Below are 18,811 nucleotides of genomic sequence, written 5' to 3' on the forward strand. Positions count from 1 at the left end.
TTTACCTCACTGAGCTGTAGTGATCAGCCTCTCAGTCTGACTGGAGAGGACTCTCCCTCCACATCATTGTAGAAACATCTTCTTCTTATATCCGTTAGAGCAGCTAGCACCAGATTCTAATAACAACAGCGCCGGTACCCGGTGCACCCTTCCTCTCTCCCTCGCTCACTCGCATTTTGGCTGTGAGCTGCGGGCGCCAGATAAGCCAACATCCCCCATTTTCATCACTTACAGCGCCCACAGGGCAAATGAAACGTGTAACCGGGGTGAAAAGGGTGTTACATTTTACTTAATTATGAATGTTGTTACATCAAGGCCGAAAATTAGGATGAGCACCAACAGTCAAAAACATTTTTTTCCCTCCCAGAACTACCAGCGCAGCACCTCCACAGATCTGGCGCCCTAGGCGAAAATCAACGCCATTGCGACGGGCCGGCCCTGAGTTCATATGCAACTCGCAAATATCTTTCTCTCTCTCTTCTCTCTCCTCTCTTCTCTCTTTTCTCTTCTCCCTTCTCTCTCCCTGTTGGTACGCAAATGCGCCTTTTTTCAAATGACCCGGTGCTCTTTTTTTGGCCGAGGTGCGCATGCGCACCTGCGCACCAGTTATGTGCAGCCCTGCTTATAAATGATTCATAAAGTTTTTATAATTAAGTTATTAATTAGGTTGTAAACACTTTATTAATCATTAAGTTGAACCGCTCCTCCTTCGCGTCGAAAGGAGCCAGTTGAGGTGGTTCGGGCACCTAGTTAGGATGCCACCTGGGCGCCTCCCTAGGGAGGTGTTCCAGGCATGTCCAGCTGGGAAGAGACCAAGGGGTAGACCTAGGACCAGGTGCAGGGATTTTATCTCTTCGCTGGCCTGGGAGCGCCTTGGGATCCCCCAGTCAGAGCTGGTTGATGAGGGAAAGGAAAGTTTGGGGCTCTCTGCTGGAACTGCTACCCCCGCGACCCGACCACGGATAAGCGGGAGGAGATGGATGGATGGATGGAAGAACCATTTATAAACCAGTTCTAACAGTTTTCATACATCAACACAGGCTCACTATTTGGCAAGATGACTAAGCGTTATATTGGCTACCTAGCGTACTTCGTCTTCTTCATCAGCCAGCATCCTTATATCTGTTATTCACGGAGTTGATTCTCCCACTTCCATCTTGATGTTTTTTGGCATCTCTTTATGACCATTTATTTATGAGTTACTAACATTTATAACTGCTAAAAGGGAGCCTTGTAAAGTGTAAAATACATTCCCATTTATGAATGAGTTACAACCATTTATAATTTGTTTAAGTTATATTTGTTTGTCTGTCCAGTACGACGGTGTATTGGGGCCACACTTAGAAGAAAAAAAAACAGAAAGATTTCGAGAATAAAGTCGTAATAATACGAGATTAAAGTCGTAGTTTCATAAGTGACTTGAGAAGGAGACATGAGCGTCCTGCAATAAAATGAGGAATGTGGAGCATCTTGTGAAGGAGTACTTTAGTTTAGGTTTCTCAAATAACGAAATACTTAATCTTTTGTCATATCAGCATCAGATTATCATAAGTATTAGAACTTTGAAAAGGTTGTGCAAGAAACTATGTCTATTATTTCGAAAAAAGAACCAAACGGACTTGGAGAAGATTGTCTCCTTTCTGCCGGAGGAAATGGCTGGTTCTGGCCGACTACAAGGCTATCGTTGGTTACATCTACGAGCTGTTCAAACGGGATTTGTTGTTTCACAAGAAACAATGAGACTTGTAATCAAGGCTTTGTTTGGATCCAGAAGGAGTCGAACGATAGCCTTGTAGTGGAATCGGAATGAGCTCCCCATTGAAATCAGGACAGCAGAAAGCTTACACATCTTCCGGCGCAGACTGAAAACTCATCTCTTTCGACTCCACTTCGAGCGATAGAATTACTAACAAAGAATTGCTAACAAAGCACTTATATACTAACAAAGGACTGGCTTATCTAAAGCAGTTGAGTAGCACTTGAAATGTTTTAGCTCTATGAAACCTGATGTACTTATATGATTCTGTTTTCTTCAAGTTTGTATCTTGTTGGTCGAATTCACTTGTTGTGAGTCGCTTTGGATAAAAGCGTCAGCTAAATGCAATGTAATGTAATGTAGTCGGCCAGAACCAGCCATTTCCTCCTGCAGAAAGGAGACAATCTTCTCCAAGTCCGTTTGGTACTTTCTTCGAAATAATAAACATAGTTTCTTGCACAACCTTTTCAAAGTTCTAATACTTATGATAATCTGATGCTGATGTGACAAAAGATTAAGTATTTCGTTATTTGAGAAACCTAAACTAAAGTACTGCCTCACAAGATGCTCCACATTCCTCATTTTATTGCAGGACGCTCATGTCTCCTTCTCAAGTCACTTATGAAACTACGACTTTAATCTCGTAATTATGACTTTATTCTCGTAATATTACGACTTTATTCTGGTAACTATGACTTTATTCTCGAAATCTCTCTGTTTTTTTTTTCCTAAGTGTGGCCCTAATACTCCGTCGTAGTCAGGGGCGGATCTAGACAAATATTCATGGGGTGGCAAGAGGGTGGCAGGAGATTTTGAGGGGTGGCATCCCCTGACAGAAGTATATGCTGATTTAAATCGCAATCATATCAATCAATTAGGGGTGTAACGGTACACGTACCCGTACTGAAATTATTCGGTACGGGCCCTTCGGTTCGGTACACGTGTGTACCGAACGAATATAGCGTTAAACGTAAAAAATTGAGAACATGAACAACTTTCTGGAAGTAATCTATATCATAGAGCGACCAAGTCATTTCATTGGACGAGAGGCATACTATGAGAGCTGGTCACAGGGATGCGTTCAAATGTAGTCAGTAATTTGAGGAACTGTCGAAATGGCGAACACAGATAAAGTTGAGCTGAAAATCCTCCAGCATCATTGAAGTCTCCGGTTTGGGAACATTTTGATTTCGCAGTTACGTACAAGGATGAAGGACAAAGACAGGTGGACCGAACCAAAGCTGTTTGTCGGCATTGTTCAACTAACATTGGTTACGCGGCTGGCAATACATCACACTCATTTGAAAAGGCATCACCCGAATGTGAATATCACCGGTATCAAAAGAAAAAAAGACTGAAGTGCAAACCCAACTCCCACTAGCATTTAAGCCTCCACCACTCGCAGAGAGTTCAGACCAAGCCAAAGCTGTTACAAACGCCAAATATCCTTATGTTGCCATGTTAGCAAAGCGCTACCTGGCTGTATCTGCTGCCACTGTCCCTAGAGAGGGTGTTCTCCACAGCAGGAGACATTGTTAGTGCCAGCAGATCTGCCCTTTCGGCAAGCAATGTGGACAAGTTCATCTTTCTTCAAACAACATGAAAATACAATGACAAGCAAGTCCTAATGTCAAGCTGGCTGCTTAGGTACTAGTACAGTTCAAATACAGATTATTTCAGTTCATCGAAATGCTGCACCTTAATGTTTATTTTACTATATTTTGTATTTATTTGAATACATTAGTCACAGTTTAATAATAATTTAATTTTTTTTTTTAATGTTTTGTGATAATTTTTTCTGCTGTACCGAAAACGTACCGAACCGAACCGTGACCTAAAAACTGAGGTACGTACCGAACCGAAATGTTTGTGAACCGTTACACCCCTACAATCAATGTTAACTTGGAAAGCCACAATATTAATATTTTAACTCAATCACATAGGTGATATTATTGTGGCACATCAGTAAAGCCTTAAATATAAATATATACGGTGGCAGACGTAATTTAATGAATTTTAACTGAACAATAACTGAATGAGTTTGTCTCACTCTTAGACCAGCAGGGGTACCAAATATATACAGACTGCTGCAATAAGTACATTAATTAACTGTCTCATCGATGTTTGTCTGAATGAATATGATACTATTAACAATCATATTATTCCTATCAGCTGTCAATCACTGTTAATAAATAATAGATTTAATTTGTTAACGTTTTTACAGGTGCTCAAAGACGCTTTACAGATATAGTGAAGAACTGTTATGATTCACATATTCATTTATTATTGAATAAACTATATTTTTTGGAGGAGTTAATGATGAATGTTCATCAAGATGCTTGCTCACCCTCCTTCAAATTTGAAAAACAAGTAATTATATCATTATTGATATACAGTTACAACCTTGACTTTACATCAGAAAGAACAAACATTAAAGAAGTGACTAACTGCATCAGTTAGGGTTAAAAAACGTGTATTCAGCTAAAACATCGCTGCAGTTATTATCCAGTGGAAGGTCCTTACCTACTGGCCTAGTTAAATCAAAGTGGTTACTTTCTGTTGGCTGGGCAGTGAAGTTTTACACACCGTCTTATTTTACTTTCTCAGGACTTAAAACTGTTTTTTGGGGGCAGACCCCCTCAAAGAAAAAAATATATACACGCATACAAGGTCATCATCTTAACAGTTTGTTATTCTCATCGAGTCATCCGTGAGCAGAGCATCAAGTTGTCCATTACAGCTGAATGCGGCGATTACTATTTTGTTCAGCAAAACGCCTCACAAACGTATTAAGATCAACAGCTGTAGTGCGTTTTGATTCAATGCTGAGTGCAGCCAAACTTGACATTCTCTTCTCTGTCATTGTAGACCGCAAATACCTCATTCCTTCAGTGCTTGGGTGCGAAAGGCTTCTAGTTTTGCGCCGTCCCCCGTTCAAGTGAATTCGCCACCAATCATATTTCCACTCTCGCGCCAGGACCGGGGGAGGGGTTACATGACGTGCATCTTGTGCTGCATTCACTTGCACTCGGACTTTAGAGACTTTCTCTCATAAATGTCCGATGAGCCACAACTTTTCTTTCAAAACAAAGATGCCAACTGGGGTGGCAGCTGGGGTGGCAAGGCTATTGTTTAGGGTGGCAGTTGCCACCCCATGCCACCCCGGTAGATCCGCCCCTGGTCGTAGTCCAGTACTGCTGTAAGCTTTCTGCTCTGCTAGCAGCTCCGTAATGCTACAGGGACTCAGCCTGCTCAGCTCATCCGGGGAACATAACTTGAACTCTGCCGTGTTTGTTGTGCTGGTACCTTGTTGACGGACTCGCTTTGCGGTTAAAACAGAGGGTGCATGAATGCGGTTTTGCGGTAAGTGAAATTTGAGTACTTTATTTATGTGTTGTTTATGTTTTTAGTCAGCTAACGTTAATGATTGTTAAGGCTTGGTTTAGCATGTAGTAAGCAAGTGGTAGCTACATCTGTGCTAACGATGCTAATAGTAGCCTCCAAGTTCAAACGAAATAGAGAAGTGTTAAGCATTAAGTGGGATAATACTGTAGAACAAACGGCTTCTGTTTGAGGTTGGTAAAATAACGTCAACCTTATAAGTTAGAGATATTTTATTAGGTAGGTAACTTTATGCATCGATAAGGACATTTAAAGGTGGGGTAGGTAAGTTTGAGAAACCGGCTCGAGATACACTTTTTGTTATATTCCATGGAATTCTCTTAACATCCCGATAGCAATGAATATCTGAAGTGCTTTGACAAAAAAATGCATTACAAAAATGTCATCTGTGGAAGCCGTAGTACTGTAAAAAGCACGACCAATCATCTGAGCCGGCCCGGCTAAAATAACTGGATGGCCTACCTGCCTGTCAGCCTTCCATCTGTGCACACTGCACAAACTTACCTCGTGCCCTCATTGGTCATGTTCGTGTGTGTTGGAGGAGGTGCTCTGTAAGGAAGTGGCAGATTTTGTCCGGTGGTGTATTTTCTAATTCTTGCGCACTCGAGCTGGTTTCTCCAAAATTACCTACCCCACCTTTAAATTTGCTATGATCGATTATGTAGACAAGCTAACGTCAAAGTAGTGTTGAAGAGTGGCTTAGTGTATGTGAAATCAACCTCACAATAAGATGTGTGTATATTACAAATATTCAGTCATATTTCAAGTTGATTACTTAGATATTACAATATGGTTTGTTGAGCTGGAGTTCATTATTGAGCTTACACGTTAACGTCACAGTCATATCTGAAGAACGAACCCAAACCTTGTTGTTTTTATTTAATTGCATTACCAAATTGGTATTGAATAAATAGTAAGCATTGGTAATACCAATGCTGATAAAGTAAACTATTATAAACTTTATTTGAGTATTTGTGTCTGGGAGAAGGTACTGTACCCAGTTGCGGCAGTTCCTATGTTCGGCAGTTATAGACTGGGCTTTCTTGTACACAAAAAAAAATTAATATGGACCATTACTGTATAATTATCCTTAAATGATGTTATACAATGCACCTAATAAACAAGTATGGCCTTTTGAAACATGATGTGCAACAATTGTTACTGTAATTTGTGTGCATGTTGTTGTTGTTAATTAAGATGATGTTATGATTTATTTGTTGTTACTATGCACGTGGACGCTTTGGACATATCTGGAGAAGGAAGAAATGGGTCTTCGGAAAGATGGGAGTTAAAGACAAAAGGCGGAGACTAGTGTTGAAACTAGTGGAGAAACGATCAAGATGCCACCTTGTCCCTCTGATTAGACGGCTTGTTAAGTCAGGAAGTAGCATTATTAGTGATGAGTGGAGGGCATACAGGAGAGTGCTGAGTAACATGGGATACAACCACTACACCAGCATTGCCCAGTACGTCGACCGCGGGGGCAATGCTGGTAGATCGCGAGTCATTCTTATAAAAAAAAAAAATCCAGCTCCATTAAAATAGACAAAACAGATCCCTCCTCCCTTGGCCTCCCTGCCACTTAATTCAAGAGTTTACTTGATTGACAGAAAAAGCGACCTATCGCTTTCCAGTCTGTTAACCCAGAATGCAAAGCGATACAAAATCAGTCAAGTGCCGGGTGTTGTGGAAATATTTTCCAAGGCCCATAACTTTGACCCAGTTTATCAGTTCAAACTGTCCTGACTGAGCACAGGCACCTGTAACCTTGGCTGCTGTGCTCTCAGTGTTTTGTCTCCCTGTTCCTGCCTGTTGGCGTCAGCTGATAGAGGTGTTATCATTCTATCTTGTTATGCAGCATGTTGATGATGCTCTCTGAACTAGCTAAATACACGGGTCTGGGGTAGAGTTCTTCAGAATTGATGTGGCAACTCTACCGTGAAGTCAGAACCTCTGACTCTTGGACTTGTGATGTGAATCCTCCGGCCGTTAACTCCAAATAAACCATCATGTGTTTGACATCAAAGCTACTGCTCTTCCCGTGTCTCCTTCCTGAGTCGGTGACTCCCACTGCATAGCTACACAGAAGTTTCCTCTACACCGGGAAAACTCAAATTAAGTTAAAGAGACAAACAAGAGACAAACAACAAAATGAGTGCAGGACCGAGCAAGAAGCTAAAGACAAACCACTTCCACCCAGAATGGGAGGAAGAATATTTTGTTGTGATGTCACATTCAAAGGTTATTTGCCTTATTTGTAAAGCAAGCGTCGCTCTGCCAAAGAAAGGTAACGTGGAGAGGCATTATCGGAGTGTTCACAAGGCATAGCAGCGACTTCCCTCCGAGTAGCGAGTTGAGAATGAGAAAGGTCATGTATTATTGCTACAATAACATTATCTCGCAGTCTTAGTGTCGCCAACTCGTTTCTAACATGCAAAAAGACAAACAAATGCGTCTATGTTCAGTGTATTTTCGATCTTTCCAATCGAGATGAGATCTCTCTCTCCCCCGTCTGTGTGCGAGGGGGCGGGGCAGTTTACACACAGGCAGCTGCTACATGCAGCAACACACGGAGGGGATGGCGGAGAGAAGCGCTCCAAGGTGTGGTTAAATGTTACCCGTCTTGAGGCGGACAATGCTCCTTGCCAAGAGAGTTCAGCATGTAAGGGCGGTAACACGAGCAATGTGTCTAAACATTTAGCAAAAGTGCACCACATTCAGACGGAGGAATGCACCGGGTTCCACTGTGTTTCTAGTAGCTCTGTAGCCCCCCCCCCCATCCACGAGTAACGTTTCCACGTCAGGTGTTATGTATGCTAGCAGCAACACACGGAGTTAACTCAATGATTCAAACATGGGTTAATGATTAGAGGTAACTGAGTTACTCTTTATTTTGTTAAAGTTTCAGCTATTCTGTTCACAGTTCTGTCATCAGATTATTTAATACGATTTGTTAAAACATTGTTGTTTCTTTTGATGTGAAATATTATTTATTTAATTTAAATAAAAAGCAATGTTAATTTTGTTCACAATTTGTTAAGTTAATTTAATAATATATGTATTTTTGAATCAAGTATTCATCTTTATTGTCTTCATTGCTAGTTTCCACATGCCTAAAACAACCTCAAGCTAAATCTAAAAGTTGATAAATAAATAAGAGCATTTGAGAAATTGTGCAAGGCATACAGTAATAGTCCGAATAGTCGATTAATCGTTTCATTAATCGATAGATTAATCGATTATCAAATTAGTCGTTTGTTGCAGCCCTATTATATATAGTTATCCCATGGATAAATAAAACGTGTTATTCAGCAACCCTTGCAATTTGGGATTTTATTTTTGGTTGGTAGACCTCGGTGAGCTGGTCATTTCAAAAGTAGCTCACCAGCCAAAAAAGTGTGGGCACCCCTGCACTACACCATAAACCACAGCAGTATTCAACATATAGAAAGAGCTAGGTCGACCGTCAAAGGACATGTCCGTAGACTGAGAGGAAACCGTACAGAGAGTTTGTTGGAGGAACACCTCAAGGTTCTTGAATGGTCATCTTGGCTCTGCTCACCCTGATGGACTGCTTGGACGCTTGTTCAAGGATATACACAAAGCCTTTCCAGTCTGAGTACCATTACTGTATGTCTTACCAAGTCTTTCATTTATGTCTGAGAAAAGCTTTTATGTTTAAATATGTATATCAGTCATTACTTTGAGTCCTGATTTTCTTCATGTGTGAATAAAATGTTTTGCTTGGTTCTGTTGCATCTTACTTTGCATTTCATGTGAAAAATGTGTATTAGGTCAGCGTGAATGTTATAACTCATTCATACATGGACATGTGTATTAAACTTAAAAACAACGCACCCTTTCAGTAGTTATAAATGTTAGTGACTCATCAATAGATGGTGATGTGTTTCACACTTTACAATAAGGCTCCCTTTTACCAATTATAAATGTTATAACTCATTCATAAATGGTCATAAGAGATGCCAATAAACATCAAGATGGATGGGGGAGAATCAACTCAGTGAACAACAGATACCAAGGATGCTGGCTGAGGAAGAAGACGAAGTAAGCTAGGTAGCCAATATAAGGCTTAGCAGTACAGATAAATGTGGGCTCACTATTTGGCAAGCAACCGGTCACAGTTGCCCTGTTTATCTCATGTCTTATAAAAGCTTATTAATGATTTATAAAGTGTTCACAACCTAATTAATAAATGAATTACAAACTATTCGTAAACCCTTTATAAGTGTAGTCTTATTGTAAAGTGGTACCAACAAAGGTATAACTTTGGCGGAAAAAATCGCTTTAAGAGTTTCTTGACTGATGGTTGATTGATACTCAATAATTATGCATAGTCATACATTTACAAAAGTAAGACAACCACAGATGCCCATGATATATAAAATAACTCTAGCCATGTCCCCATCAATCATGGGACACAAGATAAAGTAAGCTGCATTGAGCAGAGTTTCAAACACACACTAAAAATGACTGATGGCATCGATTGTATTTAGATATTATGTATTTGTTATAGCACTAGAAATATTGATGGTTATTTCTCAGTTATTAGAGACAAACCAACCCAATCTCAAAATGTGTTGCTAGTGGAGCGGCTCAAGCATCATTTGGTAGACCACTCCACTGTAAACTGTACACCGCAATTTCTGCTTACCCACCTCTCTGAAGCTTAACAATAAACAATTAATGAAATGATATATTGTTTGTTCAATATATGGAAAAACTGAAATGACTATGTAGCATTATTCGAGTCAAGCTGGCTGTTTCCAGGCTTCATTTTAAGCTAAGAGAGTGGTATCATCCAACTGTGCAAAAAGATAAATATGTGAATTTCCCAAAATGACACTTTTTTTTTTACTTTGTATGTCTTTTAAAAAACACATACGTTGAGATATTTATAGAAAGGTCTTACCTTAACCTCCTCCAGGTGTGCCTGTATTTCCTCCCGCTCTTGACGGCAGAGAGTGAGATTGTCCTGCACTTCACGATACTTCTTGGTCCTGGTGTCCTCCATCATGGCCCTCGTATTGTCCAGTTCTGTCTGATGCACCTCTCTCTCCAGCTGCAGCTGCTGCCCCACTGCGGCCCGCTCCTCCTGCACGGCTGTCAGCTTGGCCTGGAGCTCCAACAAGCCTTTCTGGAGCGCCTTCTTGGAGCTCTCCTCCTCGGCCAATAGCTGGACTAGCCGAGAATGGGCCGAAGTCATCTGCTTCATTGAGGCCTGGAGCTCGGCCTGTGTATCCTGGTCTCTCTGACAACGACGGGCTAGGCTGTCAGCTTTTTCTTCCAGACTCTGGTTCTCTTCCTTCAGCCGTGTCTGGACAGCAGCCAGACGCTGAGTCTCCTCCTCCAGGGCGGCAGAGGCCTCCCGCACCTAGGGTTAGGATCTGTTAGAATCTGATCAAAGCTCTTTAAATGACTCTAGCTGAGCTTTAATACTTTTTTTACTTACAGCACATCAAACTAAACATGACATGACAAATTGGTCTGCCAAATAAATGTAAATCAAAGTTTAAGCTGCGTCTGAGGCCACAGCGGGATTTGCCTAAACAAACAGAATCATTTCTAAGTATTTCAGAAAATAATTGATATGTTAACTTTGGCACAACTTCAATATTTGCTGACAGCTAAAAGGTGTTACCATTGCATTACATCTAAAAAGCATACTTCAAAGTTTGATTCAACCTTTAGGCTTTTGAAACTCGTCACATATCAATAAATTAGACTTGTAACCTGCTAAAGTCAACATTTAAAGGGGACACATGACGCTCATTTATGGGTTCATATTTGTAAATGGTTTTCTTTATAGAACAAGTTTAAATGCCTTATTGTTCAAACACACTTTATTTGTCCTCTTCTGTCTGTTTGAATATATTTGTATTAACTGTCTGTATGAAATGCTCGGTTTAAACACTGTCTCTTTAAGGCCGACTCCTAAAGAGCAATGTCTTGCGGTATATTCTAATGAGCCTTAATGTGATTTAGTTAGGGGATCCCGAATGTGATTGGCTTGTTGAATCCCATGTTTTTTGATAGATGTAGCCACAAAAAGCAACAGGGTTGTGTTATTTCATAGTTTGAGGGTCGAACGGCTGAAAGATCTCACTTTTAATAATATACTGGATTCACATCCCTGAACAGTAAATATAAATTCTTACCGTCAAATCGGAGATTCAGGGTCACACGATTTAATAAGGTTAGACTGAAGCACTCAACGAAAACATTTCCCAATTCGGGATCAATAAAGTATATCTTATCTTTATCTTATGTGCACTAGTCAATCTGAAACTAAAATATGGAGTTCAATCCCAAATGAAGTGATTGAATGTAAAGTAAAAGGACTTTAATATGTGTCCTTATTGGTGTTATAAATGGAGCTGCTCAGACAAATAGTATCATATTGCTGAAGGTCCTATAGTTAAATAAAAAATGAATAATGTTTGGTCCCTAGTGAGTTGGATAGGTGTTTTGGATTTCCAGGTGTTCAGCCTAGTACCTCCCGGTTGTCCTGTTCCAGGGACAGCTGGCGCTGGCGGGCTTCAGACAGCTCCACGTCCTTGCGGTGGAGCTCTTCCTCGCGCTGAGCCAAGCGGCCTAGGATTTCGGCGAGCTCCCTGCGGGCTGCCTCAGTCTGCTGGCTCAGCGCCTTCAGCTGAGCCTGAGAGCTCTCTTTTTCCCTAGCTGCCTGGAGGGAGAAAGAGGGAGAGGGGGTGGGAGAAGAGACGGTAAATGAAGAATGACAAATGAAGAGGAGGCGGAATATGGTGTACAAAAAGGAGCTCTGACAATAACGAGGAGAGCGAGAGAAAGAGTGACAGAGAGACAGAGGCAGAGAAACATATGCCGTACCAGCTTTTGGCACTGATAGGAAAATGCTAGCACTCAGCTCTCTGATAAGGGACAATGGTCAGGTCTGTTCAAGGCAGATTGCTTCTAATACTCTGGCTTTGACTGGAATTTGCAAAGACTTTGCTAAAGCTCAGAACCTAATCATTTAATTGAGCACTTGATTCTCTCCCCTAATTCATTAAGGGGGTAGAAATGATTTTGTAATGAATTTGCGTCACGTCGAGTATGCCAGGTGGGAGTGTGTCAGCCTGTCTGTCATGTCGGTGAAGCTGCTGACTGCGAGTTTGGAGGTGACTCACTCAGTTCAAATGGAATGGAAATAACTAGGAGGTGACTTTCAAGACGATAATAATTGTCAGCCGGTAATTATTCAACTAAGCACAGCTGCTTAAACACACCATACAAAAGGTACTACTTAATTTTATATTTTGTTATATTCTCATTCAATTAATTCAGAATACATTATTCAAGAGAATTAATCTGACCTTTGATATAAAACCCTCTATGCTTTACAGATACAACAAAAGTACAAAATGAACAGACAAAGGCTTGCATATGTATTCAATCACTTTGCTGTGTTTGGGTTGAATTGCGCCATTAATGAAAAGCTCCAGGATATTCCACATCACTTATAATGGTCTGCCTTATTCTGTTTTGAGTAGTTCTAAAAAGCACACCATAGTTTCCTTTCAAACTGAGACCTTCTTTTCATGGATGAATATGCATTGCAGCAATAAATGTGTTTTTATCTCCTGCTCTTGAAGATTTAGTGTCTTTACTGTTTCCACGTCTTAAGGTTCAAAAAGCTCTTTATTGTCCTCGTACTACCTGCGCTGCAGCACCTCTTTTCACCCTCTGTCTGAAACCAGAGCCCAGTCTGCTCTGATTGGCTAGCTGGCCGGCTCTGTTGTGATTGGTCAACCGCTTAGAGATGTCCAGCCCCTTAGCCTATCAAGTACAATGTGTTGGAGTGCTAGCCAATAGAAGTTCAAGGGTCGGGGGTGTGGGAGAGAAACTCCCTCAGGAGGGAACATGGGGGTTTTATTCTTTGCAGACCATTAACATGCACTAAAACCTATATAAAACACTACAAGAAAGGGAAAAAAGGATAATAGAAGTAGAGAAGGTGCTGGTCTTAAATATTATACGTTTGGAGAATTTCCCCCCATGATAGGAAGGTGTTGATGTATTTTCTCAAAAACAGTAATATAATATGCAACAAAGGAAGGAGCCTAAACCATTGCCTAAAACACAAAGTTGCTAAGAAATATTGCAAATAAACACAATCCATAATGTTTGTCCTTATTCTAAAATGATTGTGTATTCCTGGAGCTAGTTGTAGCGCTCCAAGTTTGCTTCCACTGATGTATTCTGACGTCAGTGCAGAACTACAGAGTTGGGCTGAGATGAGGTTTGTTCATGCTGCTTGCCTGGACAGATCCGGCTACAACTGGAGTAGGGAAATGCATTTCAGTACATTTTTGATCACAACACAAAAAGGCAAAGAAGGTATGCACGTAACACAGAAGAAGAGTCAGTTGTTGTTGTTGACAGTGCCAACAGATGGCTGGCTAGCTACAAGCTCAGCCAGCAGCAGCAGCAGCAGAAAGATCCGGAACATTTGATACACTGCTGCTGGGAGCCCATGAGTAACGTTGACGTATATGAACTGCAGTTGCCCACCAGCACAAACTGATACCTGGTCAATAAAACAGTGACAGATACCACGGTCCGGCAAACTTTTGCTGGATTCTGTGCAACCTCTGTGAGTTTCTACTTCGTTCAAAGATAAACTAAAAGGAACACATATTGCCAACAGGGACAGAGAAGCAGCGGATAACGTGGCGATGTTTTCTGACTATAGTGGTTCCAGACAAAGTTTAAAAATAATAGTTGTTCTTGCCTGCAGTGCCATAACTCTGTTTATTGTATCTACAAAGTATACTGTACAGTGTTCCTGCAGCTTCCTTAGAGGCTTTACCATCATAGAAACATAAGCTTATCTGCACTGTAGGACAACGTTTCTTAACAGACGAATGGCACTTTCTCTGTCTATATGAATGGTGCTAAATTGGTTTTGGTTTTAAAAAAGGCCTGAAATGCCTCGATTAGATTCCTTTCTTCGTAACAAGGTGACATAACTATGTAACATTCATGCTTCTAATGGCTAGCACTCACATTGTACGTGATAGGCATACATGTGATACAAGTGGTGGGACATATCTGTACCTCTATTATGTTTTGGGGGGGTTTTCTCTTTCCTCTAGTGTGTAAAGGGTCTGCAAAGGCTAAAATCTCTAAGTTCCCTCCAGAAGGAGTTTCTTTCCCACACACACCCCCACCCCCCCCCACCCCCCCCGCTAACCAACCAGAGCAGACTGGGCTCTGGTTTCAGAGAGAGGGGAAAAGAGGTGACGCAGCACAGGCAGTATGAGAAAAATAAAGCACTTTTTGAACATGTCGGAAGAAGCGCAATATACAGATATGAAACTTTCAAAAAGTGCACATGTACTCTTGAACTTTAACATGTCCTTTTTTTTTGTGTCAACCTACTTTGTACACAGACTGGACATCAAAATAATCTGATGCAAAATTGTGCTTGAGAGAGACAATTCTTATTACTGCACTACCTAAAATGTAGGGGATTTAATGATCAAAATGGAAGCAGTGAACACTGAGACATGTCCCTAGTATCATTCAAAGTCCAAAAACCCTACATTTCACATAATGCAACTAAAAAGCTCCTTTTATTATATCTCCCCTGCTTCCAAGATGCCCACTTATTTCAAACCCTGCTCTTGAGTGTAACTTTTATATTTGTGTTTTAATTACTCTCAAGGCTAAGCTGAGATAACCATGTTGACATCATCAGGGTTATTTATGAAAGCTCCAAGCAAAACCACAGAAGACTTAATCCAACAGTCTTCACAGGCTCTCCTTGGGACAGTAACGTCATTTTCATGAGTAAAAATAGTGGATTGTCCCTTATAAGCATTTGAAAATGACTTTGTCAATTCCCCTAAAGCACTAGCAATGTCTGAAAAATAGGGCAGATGAGTTGACTAGAACGAAATGTGTTTTTTATTTCAATGTGGAAATACATACTTCTATAGACCAGCAGTTACTTAGCCACAGCTGCTACAGGAGAAGGTGGTGTCAAAAGTCGTGTAATGAATGCGTCTGCCTGAACTGACCTGCGAGGCCTTGTCGGTGTGAAATTGAGCCTGGGAGCTCGCCTCCTCCAGTTCCTTCTGCAATCTCCTGCACTTTGCCCTCCACTGGCGCACAGCCTCCTGGGCCCTGCTCTTTAATTCCTCTCTGCTCCTCGTGCTCTCCTGGAGTAGAGCCTCCGTCTCCCTCCTCTCTGCCTGTCCTCGGCTCTGAAAGGATGAAGACATGTACAAAAAAATGTCAATTCATTTCAAACATTTTAAATATGTGTATTGAGCTGATCTTCAAATGTCTCACAGACATTTACATTTTGATAGAGAAATCAACTACACACAAATTGCTTCCAATTTAATGTGCCACTAGGAATTGATTTTAATTATCAGATGAGATGCATTAATCAACAAAAATAATTACCTGCGTTTCTTTTAACTGATCCAGCATTCGGAGCTGCTGCTGTTCCCGCCGCGGCAGGTCTGATGACAATTCCTAATATAAAGGAAATAGAAAGGTCAAGGACGTGTGAGTGAGTGAGTGAGTGAGTGAGTGAGTGTTAGGGCTGCTCGATTATGGCAAAAATCATAATCTCGATTATTTGGGTCAATAATTGATATCACGATTATTAAAAACGATTATCCATTTATTTACTAAACATTTTTTAACAGTATGTTTTTAACAGCTGATTACCCTGAACTTTAAGTATGATTCAACTGAAAAAATTAATAATACAAAAAATAATCGTTTTATTTCGATTACGTTGTTTTCGTTGCAAGCCATAATCGTAATTGCGATTAAAATACGATGAATTGAGCAGCCCTAGTGTGTGTGGCCTAGCATTACTATACTTGTGGGGACCTACATCTGTTTACACAGTCACGTGTGGGGACTCGCCTCCCTTATGGGGACAACATGGAGGTCCCCATGAGGGGAATCATTAATTTTAGGGTGAAGACTTGGTTAGGTTTAGGGTACGGTTAAGGGTAAGGGTAAGGCTAAGGGTTAGGGTTAGGCATGTGTTGGTTATGGTTAGGATAAGTCTCCAGGAAATGCATGTAAGTCAATGTAATGTCCCCTGAAGTGATATATACATGGTGTGTGTGTGTGTGTGTGTGTGTGTGTGTGTGTGTGTGTGTGTGTGTGTGTGTGTGTGTGTGTGTGTGTGTGTGTGTGTGTGTGTGTGTGTGTGTGTGTGTGTGTGTGTGTGTGTGTGTGTGTGTGTGTGTGTGTGTGTGTGTGTAACTACTCCTGCTGCTAATGGGAGGAAAAAGAAACAGAGGCGAGAGAAAGAGAGAAAGAGAGACATTGGGCTGTGGAGCAATGAGTTTAAATGTAAAAATGGTAATAACGAGTAGTAGCGACAAAGAATAATATTTAAATATGGGGGTCATTTTTCTCAAGCTGTATTATACCAAGTCATATGAGAACAGAAACAAACCTTTACTATATCGTGAACAGACATACCCCGTTAAATTGACGAATACTAGTTAAATGTGCCATGTGTGAAGAAGCTTGCCAACATATGTATATCTGTGTATTGGGGATTGTTTATAATAATTCAATATATTGCAAAACTATAAGCCAGGCATTATATTGAGATAGTATAAAAAAAACACACTACTGATCTGAATCTTACATTTTAATACAATCAGAGCCACCGTCTGACACATGTAATATCCCTGCATTTAAACCAATGATTAAAAGTAGATGGAGTGACAGATGTTCTTTTACATCCATATACACAGTACTTTAAATAGTCGAGCTAACGGTATGGGATGTGTGCAAACTTTTAAAGTGAACACATTTTGGAACATTTATATTTTCAATAAAGAATTAACACTTGAATTGAATGGGAAGCTTTAACCAACATATGCCATTAGACCCTCCGCCTAATATGTATGTGTATTTCAAAAATAAACTCAAAAAGGTAACATTTTATATTAAAACGTCTGGAATGTACCCTTGAAAGATTGAAAGAGAGAAAAGACAAAAAGAGAATTAATGTTGTAAAAAGGAAGAAAGGTTTGAGAGATCTTTAGAAAAGATCAACAGCTAAGGTCAGGTGTATAGCCGGCTAAGAAGGTGGCAGAGGGCGAAGACAAAAAGGTCAAAGAAGGTGGAGGCTGTGTTTACATTCTGCCTACAAATGGATTATCTGCAAGGCTGGTCTGAGGGAAGTCTGAAAGGAGAGTTGATTAACTTCGTATCCAGCAGAAAATCACAATCACTTTGAGGTTTGATTGAAGTCGTGCAGGGCAAGTAAGGTTAGCCTTGTGTGGTTTAAGGTATTGATACAAAGTAAGACTGCCAGTCAGGAGTCATTAGTCATAGGTCTAATGACTGTCTATATATTCAGTCACTGAGAAATTGAATCTTTTGCTGTATTCTCCTCATTATACTTCATTTTTGCTCATTTACCGATTAAATAAAAAACATCCGACGTCTGTTTTGATCTAGACATGAAAACCATACGAGACGCTCCAGGTGATACCTGCAAACACCCACTTCATCTTTTAACACCTACTCTGCGATAGGGGAAACGTGGGAGTTTAAACACATTTTCAGTTAGGGAAGCATTCGAGATCAGAGGAATGTGCCAATGCTTAAAGAGCAGCTATTGCTTCTGACATTGTATTGATACAGCCCTGAATACCCACTGCTAAGCAAGTTCATTTTATTTAAAGATTATTTTTTTGTATGTGTTGTTACAGTGATGGAAGTGACACATTGCATGGGTCTGTGAAGGATAGATGACTGCTGGCTGACTTCTGATCTGCTACTCCGACTGTCATGTGGCCATTTTAAGAGGATCAAGTGGCGCAGAGCTGGCGGAGGGTGTGATCACGGATGAGAGGAAACCGACAAACTGATATAACCCTGCACAGGCGTCGGGGCGCCGACACGGGCTAAGACAAAAGCTTCTGCTGTGGTTTAAAGAGTCTCTTTTATGCTTTTAGGGGTTTTCACTTTTTGGGCTTTCCCTTTCCTGTCGTGTGATATTTTTTGGTGCATGTAAATGGTGGGATTTTCTCTCCCCCCCCTCCCCCAATGTTCTATTACTAACAAAGTCACACCACAGCTCAACAATTATTAGCATGAATGAAAATGAAAATAAATAACCCTTTGTTGCTTACAAACTCTCCTACTCTAAACTACAGATCATGAAAAGAAAAAGATAACAAATGAGGAATGTTGTGAGTTATGCACTTAAGTTTAATCTATTATCTTTCTTCACTTTGGTTGCTGTGGTGTTGAGACGTATCAGATCAGTGGATCTGCTACAGCATCCAATCAGTAACTGATACACAGTGAGCAGGCGTGTTGGCCGTAAAGGATTTCACAAAGGAGGTTCCTCGCTCCTTGATCCCCGCTCACAAATAAAAGTTTTGGAACAGTTTTCAAGTTGTCTATATATAATAACATATCCATTACCCTTTGTAACACTGATACACACCTCCACCTGTATGCTGAGGTGGAGCCTCTCCTTCTCCTTGCGGTCCAGAGTCCTCTTCAGTTCCTCCACCTCACCGCGAACAGAGGCCGTGCGCAGCTGGGTCCGCAGCTCCACCACTTCTTTCTCCAGGCTCAAATAATCTACACACAAGCACATCATTAGTGTTG

At 40.8% G+C, this 18,811-nt stretch overlaps 1 protein-coding gene across 7 annotated transcripts in view; it reads right to left on the bottom strand.

The window, feature by feature from the left end:
- Window positions 1–18,811, bottom strand: part of LOC117554203 (centrosomal protein of 128 kDa-like) — a 104,851-nt gene that overhangs the window by 43,057 nt on the left and 42,983 nt on the right. For all 7 annotated transcript variants that reach the window (XR_004570245.1, XR_004570244.1, XR_004570243.1 and 4 more), the window contains 5 exons: window positions 18,645–18,784; window positions 15,611–15,682; window positions 15,220–15,405; window positions 11,673–11,861; window positions 10,089–10,550 (listed from right to left, as the gene is read on the bottom strand). Coding sequence is in view for 3 of the 7 variants with exons in the window: in XM_034228502.1 (XP_034084393.1) it covers window positions 10,089–10,550; window positions 11,673–11,861; window positions 15,220–15,405; window positions 15,611–15,682; window positions 18,645–18,784 (1,049 nt within the window). In the remaining 4 variants the exon portion in view is untranslated. The remainder of the gene's footprint in view (window positions 1–10,088; window positions 10,551–11,672; window positions 11,862–15,219; window positions 15,406–15,610; window positions 15,683–18,644; window positions 18,785–18,811) is intronic.

The sequence above is a fragment of the Gymnodraco acuticeps genome, unplaced genomic scaffold (assembly GCF_902827175.1).
Source record: "Gymnodraco acuticeps unplaced genomic scaffold, fGymAcu1.1, whole genome shotgun sequence".
Lineage (NCBI taxonomy): Eukaryota > Metazoa > Chordata > Actinopteri > Perciformes > Bathydraconidae > Gymnodraco > Gymnodraco acuticeps.